Source organism: Uranotaenia lowii, chromosome 3, assembly GCF_029784155.1.
Source record: "Uranotaenia lowii strain MFRU-FL chromosome 3, ASM2978415v1, whole genome shotgun sequence".
Classification (NCBI taxonomy): Eukaryota; Metazoa; Arthropoda; class Insecta; order Diptera; family Culicidae; genus Uranotaenia; species Uranotaenia lowii.
The window spans coordinates 43872812-43888900 of record NC_073693.1 but is presented as its reverse complement, the minus strand read 5'-3'; the positions used below and the strand labels follow the sequence as shown (position 1 = coordinate 43888900).

At 42.4% G+C, this 16089-nt stretch overlaps 1 protein-coding gene across 8 annotated transcripts in view; it reads right to left on the bottom strand.

The window, feature by feature from the left end:
* Positions 1-16089, bottom strand: part of LOC129757090 (arginine-glutamic acid dipeptide repeats protein) — a 123467-nt gene that overhangs the window by 15219 nt on the left and 92159 nt on the right. For 7 of the 8 annotated variants that reach the window (XM_055754211.1, XM_055754212.1, XM_055754214.1 and 4 more), the window contains exons 5-8: positions 5020-5241; positions 4534-4713; positions 3778-4476; positions 2-3717 (exon numbers count right to left, since the gene is read on the bottom strand). In XM_055754211.1, the coding sequence (XP_055610186.1) occupies positions 2-3717; positions 3778-4476; positions 4534-4713; positions 5020-5241 (4817 nt within the window). The remainder of the gene's footprint in view (position 1; positions 3718-3777; positions 4477-4533; positions 4714-5019; positions 5242-16089) is intronic. The other variant, XM_055754217.1, reaches the window with a different exon arrangement.

Here is a 16089-nt window from a genome sequence, read left to right as displayed (position 1 = left end):
CATAGCGGACTGCGATCGATGGCACTCGGTATCGTCTGGTTTCGCCTCCGGACTGGGTCCTCGATTGACGTCGTGCACCGGAGATGGCGGTTCCGGATCCGGATCGATATCGAGCGTTTCGATATGCACCGGTTCGTTGGGATGCGGGTGATGACCGGGTGGTCCGTGATGTCCGTGCGGGGGTCCATGGCCTGGATGATGGCCCGGATGACCTGGAGGTGGTCCTAGGCCAACGCCACCGGCAGCTGCATGGGCATGCGCCCGAAGCGCGTCCATGTGACTCGTCTTACCACCAACCTGCAGTTGGTTTTCGATGAAAGGATTGTGCGGTCCGGGAGGATACGGCGAAGGGTGGTGTGGTGGGCCCTGAAACGGACTCCCACTATGTGGGCCACCCGGCTGACCAGCACCGCTTGGAGATGGCCCACCAGGAGAGGGACCTCTATTACTTTGGCTACTACTATTGCTGTTTGGTCCCCCTGATGAACCGGGCGGTTTGGAGCTCGATCCAGACAGCGAGGAATTTGATGATGATGAACTTTGAGGAGGTTTTGTGTTGTTCTTATTCTTATCACCTGCATTCCCGTGGATTGGGCTATCCTCTGGGCGCGGTGGAGGAATGCTTGTCGGATGTCCATGCAACATTGGATTATCTAGTGGAGATCCGGTCGGTTTCATGTACGAGAACCCAGGTCCGTAAGCTGGACCATATGGATATGGTGCAAAGAAAGGATTGTGGGCGTGAGGATTGTACAGCGATGGATGCACCAGAGGGTACGGTTGGGATGGATGCATCACCGAGCCAGGAAGTCCCGCGATTGGTCCAGTCATAGGAAGAGGCAGTGGCATTTGAGGATGTCGAATAACTGGCGGTGATGCTCCTGGTCGGAATGGATGATTTGGCGGTGGTGATCGCTGCCCCGAACCGTAGACCTTACCCAGTGGGCTAGATATCAGCGAGGAAGACGATGCTGATGAAGATGGTGGTGGAGGAGTCATGTGGGGTGATTGTTGACGCATTAAGTGACGATCCCGTTCAGCTGAAGCTGCCGCTGCTGCTGCCGCTGCTGATGATCCCGGTTGATGGTGGCCGAGATGCATCGGACTCGTTCGACTAAGACTGGAACTGCTCGAATTGGCAGGTGAACTAGATCGATGATGATGGGATTGCGGGAATCCAGGACCACCGGGTTGTTGTACACTTGGGCTGGAACGACTGAGACTGGATGGAGCATTTGCTGTGGAGGGAGATGCTGCCAGTGGACTCGGTTGGTGGACTGATGTCGGAGGATGATGAGAAGAAGGATTGCTTTGAACCGATGGAGATCTCCGTCCTGCACCAGCAACTTCCATCAGACTACCCAACGCTGATGGTGTGGGCCCTCCAAGAAGTGGCAGTGCACCCCCTGGACCTCCCAATGAATGCTGCAGAAGGCCGGCGTGCCCAAGGTGTCCGGCAAGGTGTGCCGGATGATGAGGTGGTAATTGCATACCCGGATGACCCAGATGAAGCGGCAGCGGATGCGAAAGCATTCCATGAGGTGGCGGAACTCCCTGTAATAATGAATTGATAGGAGACGCTCTCGTTGGAGGAAGATCTCGCGGATGTGGTGGGTCTGAAGGTCGCATTGGTGCGGGAGATTGCGAACTCGTACTTGGAGCACTGGGTGTTGGTGTTGAAGCTGTACTGGATGTTGGCGTACTCGGTTGATGACGTGAGCTTTCTAACGACATTGGTGGCTGGCGGTGGGAAGATAAATAAGGACTGCTTGGCATATGCGATGGTAGACTGGTATTTGGTAACATATGAGGTGGTTGTTGAGATGCTGTCGAAGTTGGTGGTTGTGATGGATGACCGGGATGCGTAGGTGGCGGTCCTCCCGGTTGTTGATGTGGTCCTCCTGGTCCAGCTTGAGAAGTTGGCGGCAGGTGACTGGGTTGAGAAATCGGCACTGGTGATGAATTCGACCCGAGAACCGAAGGATGATTGCTCGGCATAAGTCCTGGATTCACAATGCCCGGGTGACCTGGATAGCCCGATGGAGGTAAACTTGGTGGTCCGGCTTGTGGTGATGCAATGTTCCCATGCATTTGCGGTTGCGAACCACTGTTATTGCTGTTACTTCCTTGGCTGTCCTGATTTGGAGTAATAGCTAACCTTGAAGAGGCTGAAACATCCAACGGGTTTTGATCAGCATGTGGCGAATAGGTTGAACTTTTCATTAGATTGTCTGCTGAGAAACTGCTCTTCATACCTGACATAGAATCCGGGGGAAGGTATTTCAAATCCTGCGGTTGCTGCTGCTGCTGTTGGGAACTTGGAGTATGTCCTGGTGCTCCAGAAAGACTTTGTGGATGACCAGGTGGTGGTCCTCCGTGCGAACCATATGGTGGCATGGGCCCTTGATATTTACCCATCGGATCGAATTTCATCATTCCGCTTGGATCGTACTGTTGCCGCAGCATAGCTAACTGATCAGGATAGTGACTCTTTGGAATAAGAGGTAAACCGCCAGGCGTTCCAGTACTTCCACTGTCCGATGCTGGCGAAGGTGCAAATTTTGCACGTTCATCTGCCGGCGGATACTTCATGCTTAGTCCAGTCAAATCATGAGGATACCCTTTAGGTAGTTGACTTTCGGGAGGACCAACTGGACCAGAACTCGAATGCGTCGAAGCTGGACCAATTTTCATAGACAAAGCTCCATCCTGGGGAGGAAATTTACCAGGCTCCATAAACCGTTTCATATCGTACTCCATTGGGCTTTCCTCTGATCCATACTTCATTGGCCCTTCCGGAGCCTGTGGTGGATATTTCAAATCACCGTATTTCATGCCATCCTCAACTGGTCCATATTTGATATGGCTTTCGTAGGCTGGTTTCATTGCCAAATTCTCTGGATCATATTTGTTCTCCGGAGCACTATCACCAGGTGTGCTTGACTCACGCATAAGTTTGGCCTCTGATTTGATTTCAATTTTAAGTTTGAGATCTTGAGGTTGATCATTCGGTGGTGGCTGAGTTTCGGGCAGTTCTTCGGTCGGTTCCTTCTTGATGAACACATCTTTTGTGTTGAATTCGGAAGAAAGGGCGCTTTGGAGACTATGTTCCTGCTTCATATTGGCGAGTTTAGAGAGCATCTCTTGTTCATTCGGAGCTTGTCCTGGAACCGGTGGTGGTGCACCAGTAACATTGGGTACCGCCATTGATTCTGGAGTCATAATCTGCCCGACTGGAGAAGATTCTCCAACTTTTTCGGATGATTCTTCGGGAACTGAAGCGGGGAGAGAGGTCATGGCTTCTTCGGGCGTTGGAACTGGCGCAGGAACCGGAGTAGCAACAGGGGTAGGCGTTGCTGTAGAAGGTGGTGTAATATCCTCAGTTTCCGGTAACTTAGCAGCATCCGCAGCTGTTGGTAAGGCTGCTGTAACGGAAATGGGAGCCGCTGCCGCAGTTCCATCTTCATCCTTTTCGTCCTCGGTTTTTGTCACGGATGTTGCGGGATTGCTGTTTTCAGGAGAATCCGTTGTCATCGGTTCCGCAGCTGGTCCAAGGGACAGAGGATCTTTCTCTTCCTCCTTAGCCGACGGAGCCGTCGGAGTAGTGGCTGTTGCACTGACATTGATGCTAACCTCTGTGGCTGCCTCACTGTTCGATTCCGCTTCATCCAGTACGGAACCCGGTCGGCTGTCCGTGGTAATACTCTCCGTAGGACTCTGTAATTTGACATAAAATGGTTAATCAAGGTCGAACCTACAAATATAAACTATACTCACATCCGATCGTTTCCGCTTCTGGCTATCCTTGTCCTCTGCCCCATCCGGATCCAAGTCATTGACCCGCTTCTTACCCTTGCTTGGAGTCTCCGTTTTGCCTTTTCCTTTCTGACCCTTGACGGTCGTCTCGTCTTTCTTGTTCGGTGTCTTGGGACTGTCCACTGGTGTCGTTTCTGGCGTTTCGGTTCCCCCGCGTTTGGGCCGCTTTCCGGTGTTGTTGTTGGTCACGGTACTGTTGGCGTTGGCTTGCTGTTGCTGTTGTTGCTGCTCCTTCGCCGTAGGCTTCTGACGAGTTCTCATCCTCGACGGTGAGTCCTCACCGGTCTCACTCTGCTGCCCTATAGCTGCTGCTGCTGCTGAAGCCGGTGTAGCTCCAGTGCCAGCTGCAGCCGCTGCTGCTGCGTTCTCCTTGATGGCCTTGGTGGCACTGGAGTCGCTATCACACTCGCTGATGTCGTCTTCCGTTACGGAACTGTTTTCCTCCTTGGAAACTGGCGACGGTCGGGATGATTCCGTTACGGTCGGTTCCGGAGTTGCTTCCTTCTTGTTACTGTTGGGCGGTGTGTTGGTTCCACTCGCATTACTGTTGGTGCGCGTGTTGCGCCTTCGTAGAGAACCGGCCCGGCGTCGCCGATGTGGCCGGTTGTTGTTGGCACCCGGTGTTTTCTTCCACAGGTAGTAGAATTCCACAAGTTCGGGCTGGATAAAGGGACAGTTAGAGGAACTTCACTTATTTAAACTTTTTACTAAGCTTACCGTGGTCCTATGTGGTAAAAGATCCTTATGAATACGAAAAAAGTTTTTCCCAAATTGGCGCAGACCCTTGATGAAGCGTTTCGTTTCTTCCTCGGTCCACTTTTTATCGATGCCCTTGGTAACTGGGCACTTCAACAACGCTTCTAGGGCTTTTCCGGCGTCGTAACCGGAATCGTGTAACTACGAAGGAGTAAAGAAAGAGAGATGGATTACACTGGGTTTGAAAGCAGGTTAGATGGCGTTAGTATACTACCCTACCCGAGTTAACTCGTAGCTTATAAGCTACAAGTTAATTCGCGTAACGTAGGGTAGGGTAATATTTTCTTTGTATGATAGGCTCTAAAGTAGGCCTGATGAGACCTTAAACCTGAGACATGATACCACTAAAAATAACTGTTCATTTGATAAACATTTCCTGGCACTGGAAAAATCTGTTCTTGAGCTTCACAAATTTTTGTAAGATTAAAAAACAACAATTATACTCACAACATCAAATGCATTTATCGTAGTATCGTCGCGACTAGCTGCCATGCAACCATCCTCCTCGCACATGCCCTGAAATGCGGAGATCGAGCGGGCGGCTGTCAGGTACATCAACAGATCGTTGTCAATGTAGATGCCGGGGGTCCATCTCGGATCCTCTAGGTCGCGATCTTCATCGTCCTCGGAGCGGTAGTTTTCGATTGGTTGGTAGTCTGGTAGTTCTGCCTAAAGAGGGGGATGATGATTAGGAATCAAAATTTACGTTAGAACGATTGATAAGAGTCATGGGGAAAACATGGGGATGATACCATAAAAATGTGTTTGCAAATAGACCGAGACTACAGACTAGTCAAACCATAACCATCAGGTGGAAAGCAGAAAAAAATTAGATAAACCAAAAAAGACAGACTAAAGAAAGATAAAACAAAGCATGAAGGAAAGCATAAATTAAAGTCAATGTGAAATCTGCTGCGGTAAGCGAATCAAATAGGTAGACATACCATACCACATCATGAACAAAAAGGTGAATTAAGATAAAAAACGGGAGATAAAATTAGGGAGAATGCGTTGAAACGAACTCTACAATAAATGAGGTGATTTGAGATGTATGGTGTGCGGTTGCTAGCTGATCGTTTACTGTCAGAGTGGATCCAGAATGTTTTTCAATTTTAATTTGTGAAAATAAAAAAAAAACTTTCAAAAGAATCAATATATTGGTACTTTTATTAGATTTTTTATGTAATTTTTATCAGTCAAATGGAATTGAAGCTCTTATAAAAAATGTTAATTTTGGATCCACCCTCGAGTCCACGACTCGAGCTTAGGTACGTTATTGAATTAACAAGTTGCTTCTGCTGATCCGCGAGGAGAGGGCAACGCATTTATAATGTTATTATTTTTTCGAAAACACAAGTTTGCTCTGTTGAGAGCTTCTTGCGAGCTACAACGACGAATAAATGCATAAAAAATACTGGCTATCTGCTACATACTACTCTTTGACAGGTGATTTATCGGAATGTGATTGTTGTTGGTTGTTATTAATTCGCGGTGTTAAAATATGTCGATTATTGTTATTACCGAGTAAAATAGTGTTTGTTATTTGTTGTTATGAGTGGCGTGGGATGTGCATTTAAGACAGCATCGTGTGTGTTGAGAAATGTTATTGAAATTTAAAAAAAAAAGCTTAAATAGTAAAAAAGTATGTTTTAAAGCTAAGTAAAATGAATGGAATGAAATACAAAAACATATGATGTATTTTTTGTAATTCGACACATCTCTGCCCAAAGTGTGTTGAATTGAAGAATAAATGGAGGTGATGCTTTTTCAAAACAATCTGAAATCAGAATAAAGATTAGATTTTTTCGAGACCTATTTTCTACTTGTTGATTAAAAATAATATAATGACTTTGAATTTCAACGATAGATCAATCCCCCTTATTCTGCGCCGCGCGTGAGGTGACGATAGTCGAGTCACCCGATTCCAGTAGTCGCTTTAGGTGAGAAACATCTTTTAGAATTAACTTTTTCAGTTATTATCCTAATCTAGTAGTCACCGTGAGTGACAAATCGTATGCTCTGTCACATCGGTTTCGACAAGACTCACGCGACTCCGACTCGACTCGACTATCGTCACCTCACGCGCGGCGCAGAATAAGGGGGATTGATCTATCGGGGGATTGTTGACTATGAATTTCAACGATAGATCAATGAATATCAGGGTTCGGTATTTCTTCTTCGACTGATAAGGCTCGAGGTCTAACTTGAAAATGGCATGCATTAAAGTAATCACTAACTAATCAAACACTACTGAAAAATATAGGAAACATAAGGGTTATTAAGTCAAACAATTCAATATCTGATCTAAGACACCTTTTTCTCTTCCCCTTTCTCGTTCTGAGATTTGATGATGATTATTAGGAACTCTACTAAATATTGTGAACTAGGGACCCAAAGGACCGTTCTAAAGCCTGATTCACAGCTGATACTGGATACAATCATTAATAATGAGTTATCGGTGTTTACATAAATCCAGCTCTGATCCTGGACCTCATAACAGTTCCCAACCAACTAAGCCAAGTCCTGTGAGAGTATGCCTGAGGCTCAGAATCTTAAAAACGTTTAAACTAAACGTGGTTCCTTGAAAGTCGTTTAAATAACAGTTATTATTATTTTGAGACATTTCAAGCTTAAAGGATTCTAAATTGTTGAAAACGCAGGTTCCAGTGGTGCAATATTTAGAATTATCGTTTATTTCCATATCTCGATAGGGGTTTTCCATGGCTACACTCTACACAAGCGATTATGAGTTTCAACACCTCCCCTAATTCGCAGATAGAGGATGTTGATCATTTTCCGAAGCACCAACAACTTCCTCCAGCCATCGAAATTAGCAGTTACATGCTAAACCTTCCCCAGAATGCTCTTCCAGCAGTTGAATGCGAGCTCACGCATGCGGGTCCGGTGGACAAAACTTTAGACCGGAAATCATGCGTGCTTACGCTAGTAAGAAAACTGCCTTAGCTCAGGATGTGGCCAAAAACGTGGATCCCCTCTCAGCACTGTCCGTCGTAGCAATGTAAGATTGGGTCTAAGGACGTATAAGAAGCAGAAGCAGCCGAAGCTGCCTTTGTCAAACCAAGAGCTTCACGAGTTCTTACGATCAACTGCTGTGTGGATAATCGGTATGCGTTATCATCGATGACGAAACCTATTGCAAGTTTGATTACAAAACGCATCTGGGTGACCAGTATTACACAGTTCGGGATGGTCAAAGTATTGACAAGACAGAGACATCGATTTTTACCGAAAAATTCGGTAAAAATGCAATGGTTTGGTTATCCGAATGCAAGTGTGGCATGCATTTTGAATCGTTTGTGTCCACTAGATGATCATTAGGCCGCTGCAAGCTTTGTATGGAAATTTCAAATTCTTAAAATTTTGCTCCTACCATATTTTTTTTGGTTGTTTTTGCTGCCAGAAACAGCAATAAAATTTTGATAGCGATCCATCCAATCCTGAATTAGCGCAATGAATTTTAATTTATGGAAATTGTTATAGCAAAACAAAACTTTTCATTCAAAAATCGCCAGAGGTGTACTGAAAGTTCCATAAAATATAACTTTGGCTGAAAAATATTCCTAGATTGTAGATGCAGTACAATTCATGTGGACAAAGTACAAACCTAACTTGTACACCAGAAAAAATATTTGATTTTATACAATTTTTTTCCAAATTTTTTTTTTGTGTTTTTGACTGCTTATTTGAAAGCTGTCATAGGATGAGAATTAAAAATCTAAAAAATACTACTTTGAATAGCCAAAGAATTTACTGATTTATATTACCTTTGCTAAAAAATTACATGAAATTATTGAAAGCTCTATCGTCTGTCAATTTTAAATACTTTTCAACGGATTCAGATTTTTATTTTGAAATGGTTATAACTTTGATCATGAAATACTTTTGAATAGCTGCTTGTCATGTTAGCAAAAAATGAAGCTTAACCAAGACCAACTTCATTTCAAGCTTAAATATGTTTTTGAATTTTCTGGATGATTGCATGTGCAATTTTTTTTTCTTCCATACAAAATTGAAACGCGTTGCGCTAACTCAGAAATCAACCAAATCATCTTAAATTTTTCACTGATGCATGGTGACCCAAAAGGCATCGAAAAAACATATGGGAGCAAAAAGTCATTTTTGCTGCGGTCTAATGATCATCCAACTTAAGTTTGTTCATTGAATCCCGAGCATTGATCTCCACGTTGCTCCACGCTTTTTAGGAGCTATCTTTTTCTAGATCTGTTTATTCCCTAAATGCGAGAAATGTCAGGATCGAAGTTTAAAAAAACAATAGGGGAGATGGGGGCATAATAGCCACCTTAAGGAAAACGCTTATTTAACCATAGAAAATAGCTATAATATGGAGGATACATTATTGTTTCGTGTTCAGACACTTGGAAAGCCTATTCCCTAACGGTCTGAAACGTGAAAAACTAGATGAAAACGTTAAAAAATGCATTTTAAAATTTTTTGCCAAAAGCTGAAAACCAGCCACTGTAGAGGCATAATGAGAACCCCCCCCTGAGGCAGTATGAGCACCATTAATCAGAGCAAGATGTGCGTTTTCTGTCGGGGAATCTAGCAGCGAATTCAACTCGATGAAGTCAGGTTTGTCGTAGATTCATCAAACAAAGCAATAACAAAATAATCTAGGTCTGTTTGTAGGATACAAACAATTCACGCACGCTCATATATTATGGGCTTTGTTTGGAGGATGATGCTACTAGCCGTAAAATGTAACAATAAAAAAAGCGATCATGAATTGTAAATGGAAAAAAATCACCTCGAACAGAAATCGAACTCTAGTCTTTTAATTACCTCTCCGACACCTTACCAATAGGCTGAATCGTCGAATGAAAACTAGTCAAGGTGTGGCTCTATAAATCAATTTTAATTCGCTGCTAGATTCAACGGCAGAAAATGCTCATTATGCCTCGATAATATGGTGCTCTATATGCCCCTAGTCAACAAATTTAAGTAAAAACGTGTTTTAAAATTGATTCAAGTGAAAAATCAAAAATTTTATGATGCTGAAAATTGAGAAACAATGTGTAGATCATGTTGCAGTGCGTACATTTCAGATCAAGCTGATTTAAAGGTCATAAAAGCTTATTTGGTGGTGCTGAAAAATTATAATATTTTCGTCACTTGAGAACCTTGCTGGTTATTATTTAATATTTCTGTAAAGATGAAAAGGATATTTCTTTTTTGGTGAAAAATTAATTCTATAGGTAGTACGAAACAAGTCCTCATGAAAAATTGTTTAAGAAAATACGTACTTATGTAGAAAAATGGAGTGCTCATTATGCCCTGGGTGCTCGTTATGCCCTCATCTCCCCTACCTTTCGAAAATATTTATATATTTTGACATTGAAAAACAACCAATTCAACTAACATCACTCCTTGTGCTTAAAGAGATATGGTGTAACTACTTTTTAAGCAGTACTTTGATAGGCACAAGCAGTGATGTCAGTTGAATTTAATGATTTTCAATGCCAAAAGACATTCCCCTATTCAACTGCCAATAATTTTCTTAACGAATAAGATACGAAGTTACGGACTTGGATAAAATTGTTCGGCGGAAAATTTCCTTCCAAAGAATTTTTAAATTGGTACAAAAACCATTACCAGGCTCGGTTCCACAGAAGAAACAACCTTCTACACACCAATGAACAATTTCAGCTCCCAAAATTTTGATTCCGAAACACATTTCCAAAGTTTGAGGTAGTTTTGGACAACACAATTCTCTAAATCAATATGGAACTTCAACCCCACTGTCTGTCCAGGAGTGCCAGAAGACAGTCGTGTGGAACGATCACTTCTCCTAATGTATTCCAATAACGTGCAACTGGTTGAGGACTGCCCTAACCTTCCACATTTAGGATTCAGATGATCTAAAGGCTCAATTTTCCCATATATTTGACGTATTTTGACAATCTAAACATGCAAAAATGTGCCAAATTACGTCAACGTCATTGATTGAAAAGTACGGTTTTTACACCACTTTTTTTTTTATTTTTCGTGGTCATGTTTAAAACAAATGAAAAAATATATATCCTTATGTACAACATATAGCTTTTAACTTAAACTTTTTTGAACACAAAGTGAATTTTTTTGAGCATTCCGTAGCTTATCTAGAGACTTTTTTCCGGAGCATGTTTTTTCGGATTTTTTTCTTAGACTTTGAATGACGAAAAATTGAAGTTTTGTAGGTGAATATAGTCTGAGAAACATATTTTAGTTATGTTATGAGGTTTCCAAAACTATAAATTTTGTAGAAATCGATTGGGAAACAAGAGTGATATATTGATTTTAGTCAGGAGCGTCAAATCGACACTCCAGGCACTGTTACGGGTGAAAATTTCAAGAACGGTGAAGGTTAAGTTATCCGGCTATCGAAAACGACTAGGTATATTCAGACTAATTTGACATATCCTATATTTTTTTCAGATAGGGAAAAAATACAAAAAAATAGTTTTTAAATTTGAACAGATCAAGCAAACCATTTCTACCTTATTATATTATATCTCTTCTGGATTTAAAAATAATTGTCAGTCGTTGTCAGTGTAAGCATATAGCAAATTTTCCTGGATCTTACAACGGATCATGAACACCATGTTTTCTGAAAAGGAGGTCCAGAAAAAAGAAATTTTGAAGTCGAAAAATAAATTTTCGAATGGACTCGGTTTTCAGAAATAGTCGGCGAATTAATCTTGCGTAAGGAGTTCAAAGGGAAGATTCCAAGTATTTGAAGTGAATCACGAGCTTCTAGACTTCGATATGAAAAGTTCAGGCCAAGTGACTCCCTTACTTCCTGAAGATGATGTCTGTAACAGAGTGACATGAACTCGGAAGATCAGATCAAGTATTTTTGCGGATAAGCCAGACCTCAGAAATTGAGCCATATCTTAAGGGTGATACGGTCAAAATTTGGTCAATATCAACTTGACGTATTTCTTTCAATTTTGCATTCAAAAAACCTGAACACCCCTCATTTTGAAGGTGTGTGTGTGTGTGTGTGTGTGTGTGTGTGTGTGTGTGTGTGTGTGTGTGTGTGTGTGTGTGTGTGTGTGTGTGTGTGTGTGTGTGTGTGTGTGTGTGTGTGTGTGTGTGTGTGTGAATGTTGCTCCTCTTTTGATTTTGGAATTCACTCTTCAGTTGTCAAAATGCCATCCAAGGAAGAAGAGCAGCGTATAAAAATTTTGCTCGCGCATCGCGAAAATCCAAGCTACTCGCACGCAAAGCTGGCAAAATCGCTAAAAGTTGCCAAATCAACCGTTACAAATGTAACGGTTGTTTGGGAAAACGTTTGTCGACAGTCAGGAAGTCTGGATCGGGAGGAAATCGAAAACCGGAAGACGCTGAGACGACAAAGAGAGTTGCCGGTAGTTTCAAGCGAAACCATTACCTCTCTCTCCGAGATGCCGCAAATAAGCTGGGTGTATCGTCTACAACCGTGCATCGAGCCAAAAGACGAGCTGGACTATCGACTTACAAGAAGGTAGTGACTCCAAATCGCGATAAACAAAATACGACGGCCAAAGCGCGATCCCGGAGGCTGTACACGACGATGCTGACGAAATTTGACTGCGTGGTAATGGACGACGAAACCTACGTCAAAGCCGACTACAAGTAGCTTCCGGGACAGGAGTTTTAGGGAGTTTTAGGAAGGGGAAAGGTAGCAGATTTTCAAGCACATGAAACTGTCAAAGTTTGCGAAGAAATATCTGGTTTGGCAAGCCATCTGTACCTGTGGCTTGGAATGCAGCATTTTCATAGCTTCCGGGACTGTCAACCAAGAAATTTACGTGAAAGAGTGTTTGAATAAACGTCTGCTGTCTTTTCAGAAGAAACACGGTTGCTCCGTCGTACTGTTTTGGTTGGATTTGGCGTCTTGCCATTACGGTAAAAAGGCCATGGAGTGGTACGCCGCCTACAACGTGCAGGTGGTTCCCAAGGACAAGAACCCTCCCAACACGCCAGAGCTTCGCCCAATTGAGAAATACTGGGCTATTGTCAAGCGGAACCTAAAGAAGACCAAAAATACTGCTAAGGACGAGCAGCAGTTCAAGGCAAACTGGCTTTCTGCGGCGAAGATGGTGGACAAGGTGGGTGTACAAAATCTGATGGCAGAGGTTCAGCGTAAGGCCCGGCAATTCGGATTTAGAAAAGCGGAAGCCTAATTGAATATTTTTCCTGAATTTTATACTAATTGAACTTGAACTTGACCAAATTTTGACCGTATCACCCTTTATATATACCGACATGTCAAAGTCTTTTGACGTGATTAACATAAATGCTCTCCTGGAAGTGATGTGTAAAAATGTGATCACCGGAATTTGTCTTCAGTGGATTCGTTCATACATGAAGGAAAGAGTCTAATTTGTGAAGATAGTGAATACGAGATCCATGACATTCTCGGTCAACAGCGGCGTACCACAAGGGAGTCTCTTGGGACCCCTTACTTTCGTCACTGTTATGAACGAGTTTCCCGGAGTGCTGCATGACTTGTTTGTGTTGTTATACGCAGATGATCTTAAACTGTTTCTCCCTGTGCGGCACCCAACAATTTTTTTGACCCTACAGAATGCTCTTTAGAGATTTTCAGAGTGTTGCAGCAAATTCGGATTGAAAATTAATGCCTCAAAATGTAATGTGATTACCTTTTCTCGCGAAGTAAGTAATATTGTGCACGAATATTGTTTCAAGAACAGCTGTAACAAATCCTAAGTGAAAGATCTGGGAGTCGAGTTAGATGAAGAACTCAGTTTTTCGAATCATGTTGAACAAGTCTTAGCCAACGCGAATTCTATGTACGGATTGGTAAGCTGGATTTGTAACGAGCTAGATAATCCTTACACTATTGTCTCTATTTAGGTTGGGCTTATCCGAATCCCAGTATAATACAAAATAGTCTTAAGATGTTTTTATCACAGATATGTCGTTATTTACTAGTTAGGATCAAAGGCTGAAGCCTAGAATCTGATAAATAAATTAGATTATTAACCTCGAGCTTCACGAATTCGGCGAAGTAAGGTCCTCACGGTTTGCTATTCATGCAACCCTATCGGAACCCCTGAGACTTGAAGGAAGCCTGAGTTATCTAAAAGTTCCCTTGTGTTCCCTTTTCCGCTTCCCTTTGAATTTAATTTTGAACTCGGCTGCTAAACTGCATTTAGCTACCAAAGTTCAAATTGTAGTTCGGCCAGTCAGAACATAGTTTTGAGATTGGCCAGTTGGAATCAAAGTTGAGGGCTGCCACTGAAGTGCTGTTTTGAACCAAAACCAATTAGTTTTGTGTTTAAAATTCGGAGCGTGTAACAAAAACAACAAATTTAATACTATCTCGGAAAAAAAATTGGTAAGAAGTGAAAGATGAGCAAAGTGCCGGCCTTGTCGAAGTTAAACATGCGTAAAGAGTTCAACGGTAGGGTCACCAAAACTCACGTAAGTTAACCTCGAGATGTAGGTCATCAGGCTATCATGAAACATGCACATCGTTATGACTAAATGAGATTGATGGTAGTTCCATCTTCTCCAAGTTCATCATTCAAGATCTTTTCGTTGGTCATGTCAGCGTCTAACGAACGATAGTCTTCGCGAAGATGAAGTCTAGAACAAATGACTTTGAACTCGTGTGATATGAACGACAATATTTAAAAAGGAGACGATTTCTGGCTAGCCATGCCAAAGATTGGGACATTGAGAGTTCCGTAGTAAGGTAAAGCCTAGTCCACACTAGGCAGCATGAACTGTGATTTTTGTTATGAGACGAACTTTGTTGTATGTTGTTGTTGTTCGAAACCTGTGACGGTATCAGTATCTCCCGAATGAAATGGGAGACGCTGAGACCGTCTCGAGACGAACCGTCTCCTAGTGTGGACTAGGCTTAACAACCAAAGCTTCTTCTGACGGTATGAGTAGGATCAAGATTTTCAACCGTCAGGAGAGTGTCGTTCATAAGCGTTCTCCACTGCTCTAATTTATTTTGCCTACTACTTAACCAAAAAAACGGCCTTTTTTTCAACACAAAACTCTAGAAGACTACATCAGCAATACAATCACACCAAATTTTCTTCCCAATTGCCCAATCAAGCTGAAAAAAAACAACTTACGACTGCAAGGTTCCTCATTGCCTTGCGGTAACTCGTTGCTTTCCGGCCGTGATTGTTTTTGTTGCTCTATTCGGGAAGATCGGGAAATTTATTGCTCCTGTCGGCGGCCTCGACAATTTAGCGCAGCCCGTAATTAATTTCAAATTGTTGAAATTTTTCACAGTGTATAATTAGCCGATAAGTAATGAAAAGCATCCCGGTAATGGTCCGACACGGGGAAAAAATATACATGCTGCTGTCCGTTGTTGCGTTTTCCTTTTCTTTCAATGAAACGCACAACAAGAAATGCGGGAACCAGTGATTTAGTTTCATTCCTTTCTCGCGCCTGGCCTGGGCTGCGCTGGGCTGGCGGCACATGTTTGGTTTTTAAATCAATTTTCATCTCATTGAGCATTTCTCACTGCTTAACGCGCGCGAGTAACTTTCTTAAAGGTCGAGAATCCGCGAGGTGTCGCAGTAGATGAGTTCAGCATTGAAAGCTATTTGAAACGTTCTTATTCTATCCCAGATAAAATTACCACTTATTAACCGACTTTTTTTTTAAGAGTACTAAGATTAAGGCCAGGTTGGCAATAATTATGGTAAGATTTGCCATCCTTGTTGGAAGATTTGGAATCAAATCCCATCGGAGTGTGGTGTTTTTTTCACATTTTATTGAAACATAATCTTCACAAATTCAGAAATTTGAATCATTCTAACCATGACTCGCGAAAACTCCCACTGGGAAGAACACTCGAAAGCCAGTCATTCAATAGGTACTACATAGTACAACAGACACAGAGTGTAGATGCTCCCGCTTTGTGGGAAACGGAAAATGACCGCGTAAGAATTTGTCGAAAATGAGATTCCACAAGTTTAACGGTTCTCTTAATTAGTTCGAGTCGATTCAATCGAACACAGTTTTACCACTGCTGGTGGTGTTTTGTGAGTTTATGTCCGTTCTTCTGGGCGGGCGGACGATCGTTGCGGTGAGTGCGGAAAAAGCGGTTGTTAGAATGTAATTTAGGAAGTTTGAAGTTCCCAATCGGTTTCAATCGGTTGAGCAAACAAATTTAGAATTAGGAAACGGGGGAAGGTCAACCATTTTTGGGGCAGATGTAGTTCATCATATCTCGCATTCGATTTGGCGTTTGAAACCTATTTTACTTGAATGTTGGGAGAAGATCTTCATAAAAATTCACAAGAAAAGGAAGAGAAAATATAATAACGTCATATTTCTGGACCTTAAAACTAACAAGGCTATCATTTCTTCGATCAAAGTTCAAATAAAAAAAAACTAAGTTAAAAAAAAGATTAATATTCTAACTCTCTCATCGGGAACTAAAATACTCAAAAACTAAAAATCATCTCAACTACTTCATTCGCGATTTTAAACCTGATAGATCAATCTCTAATCTTA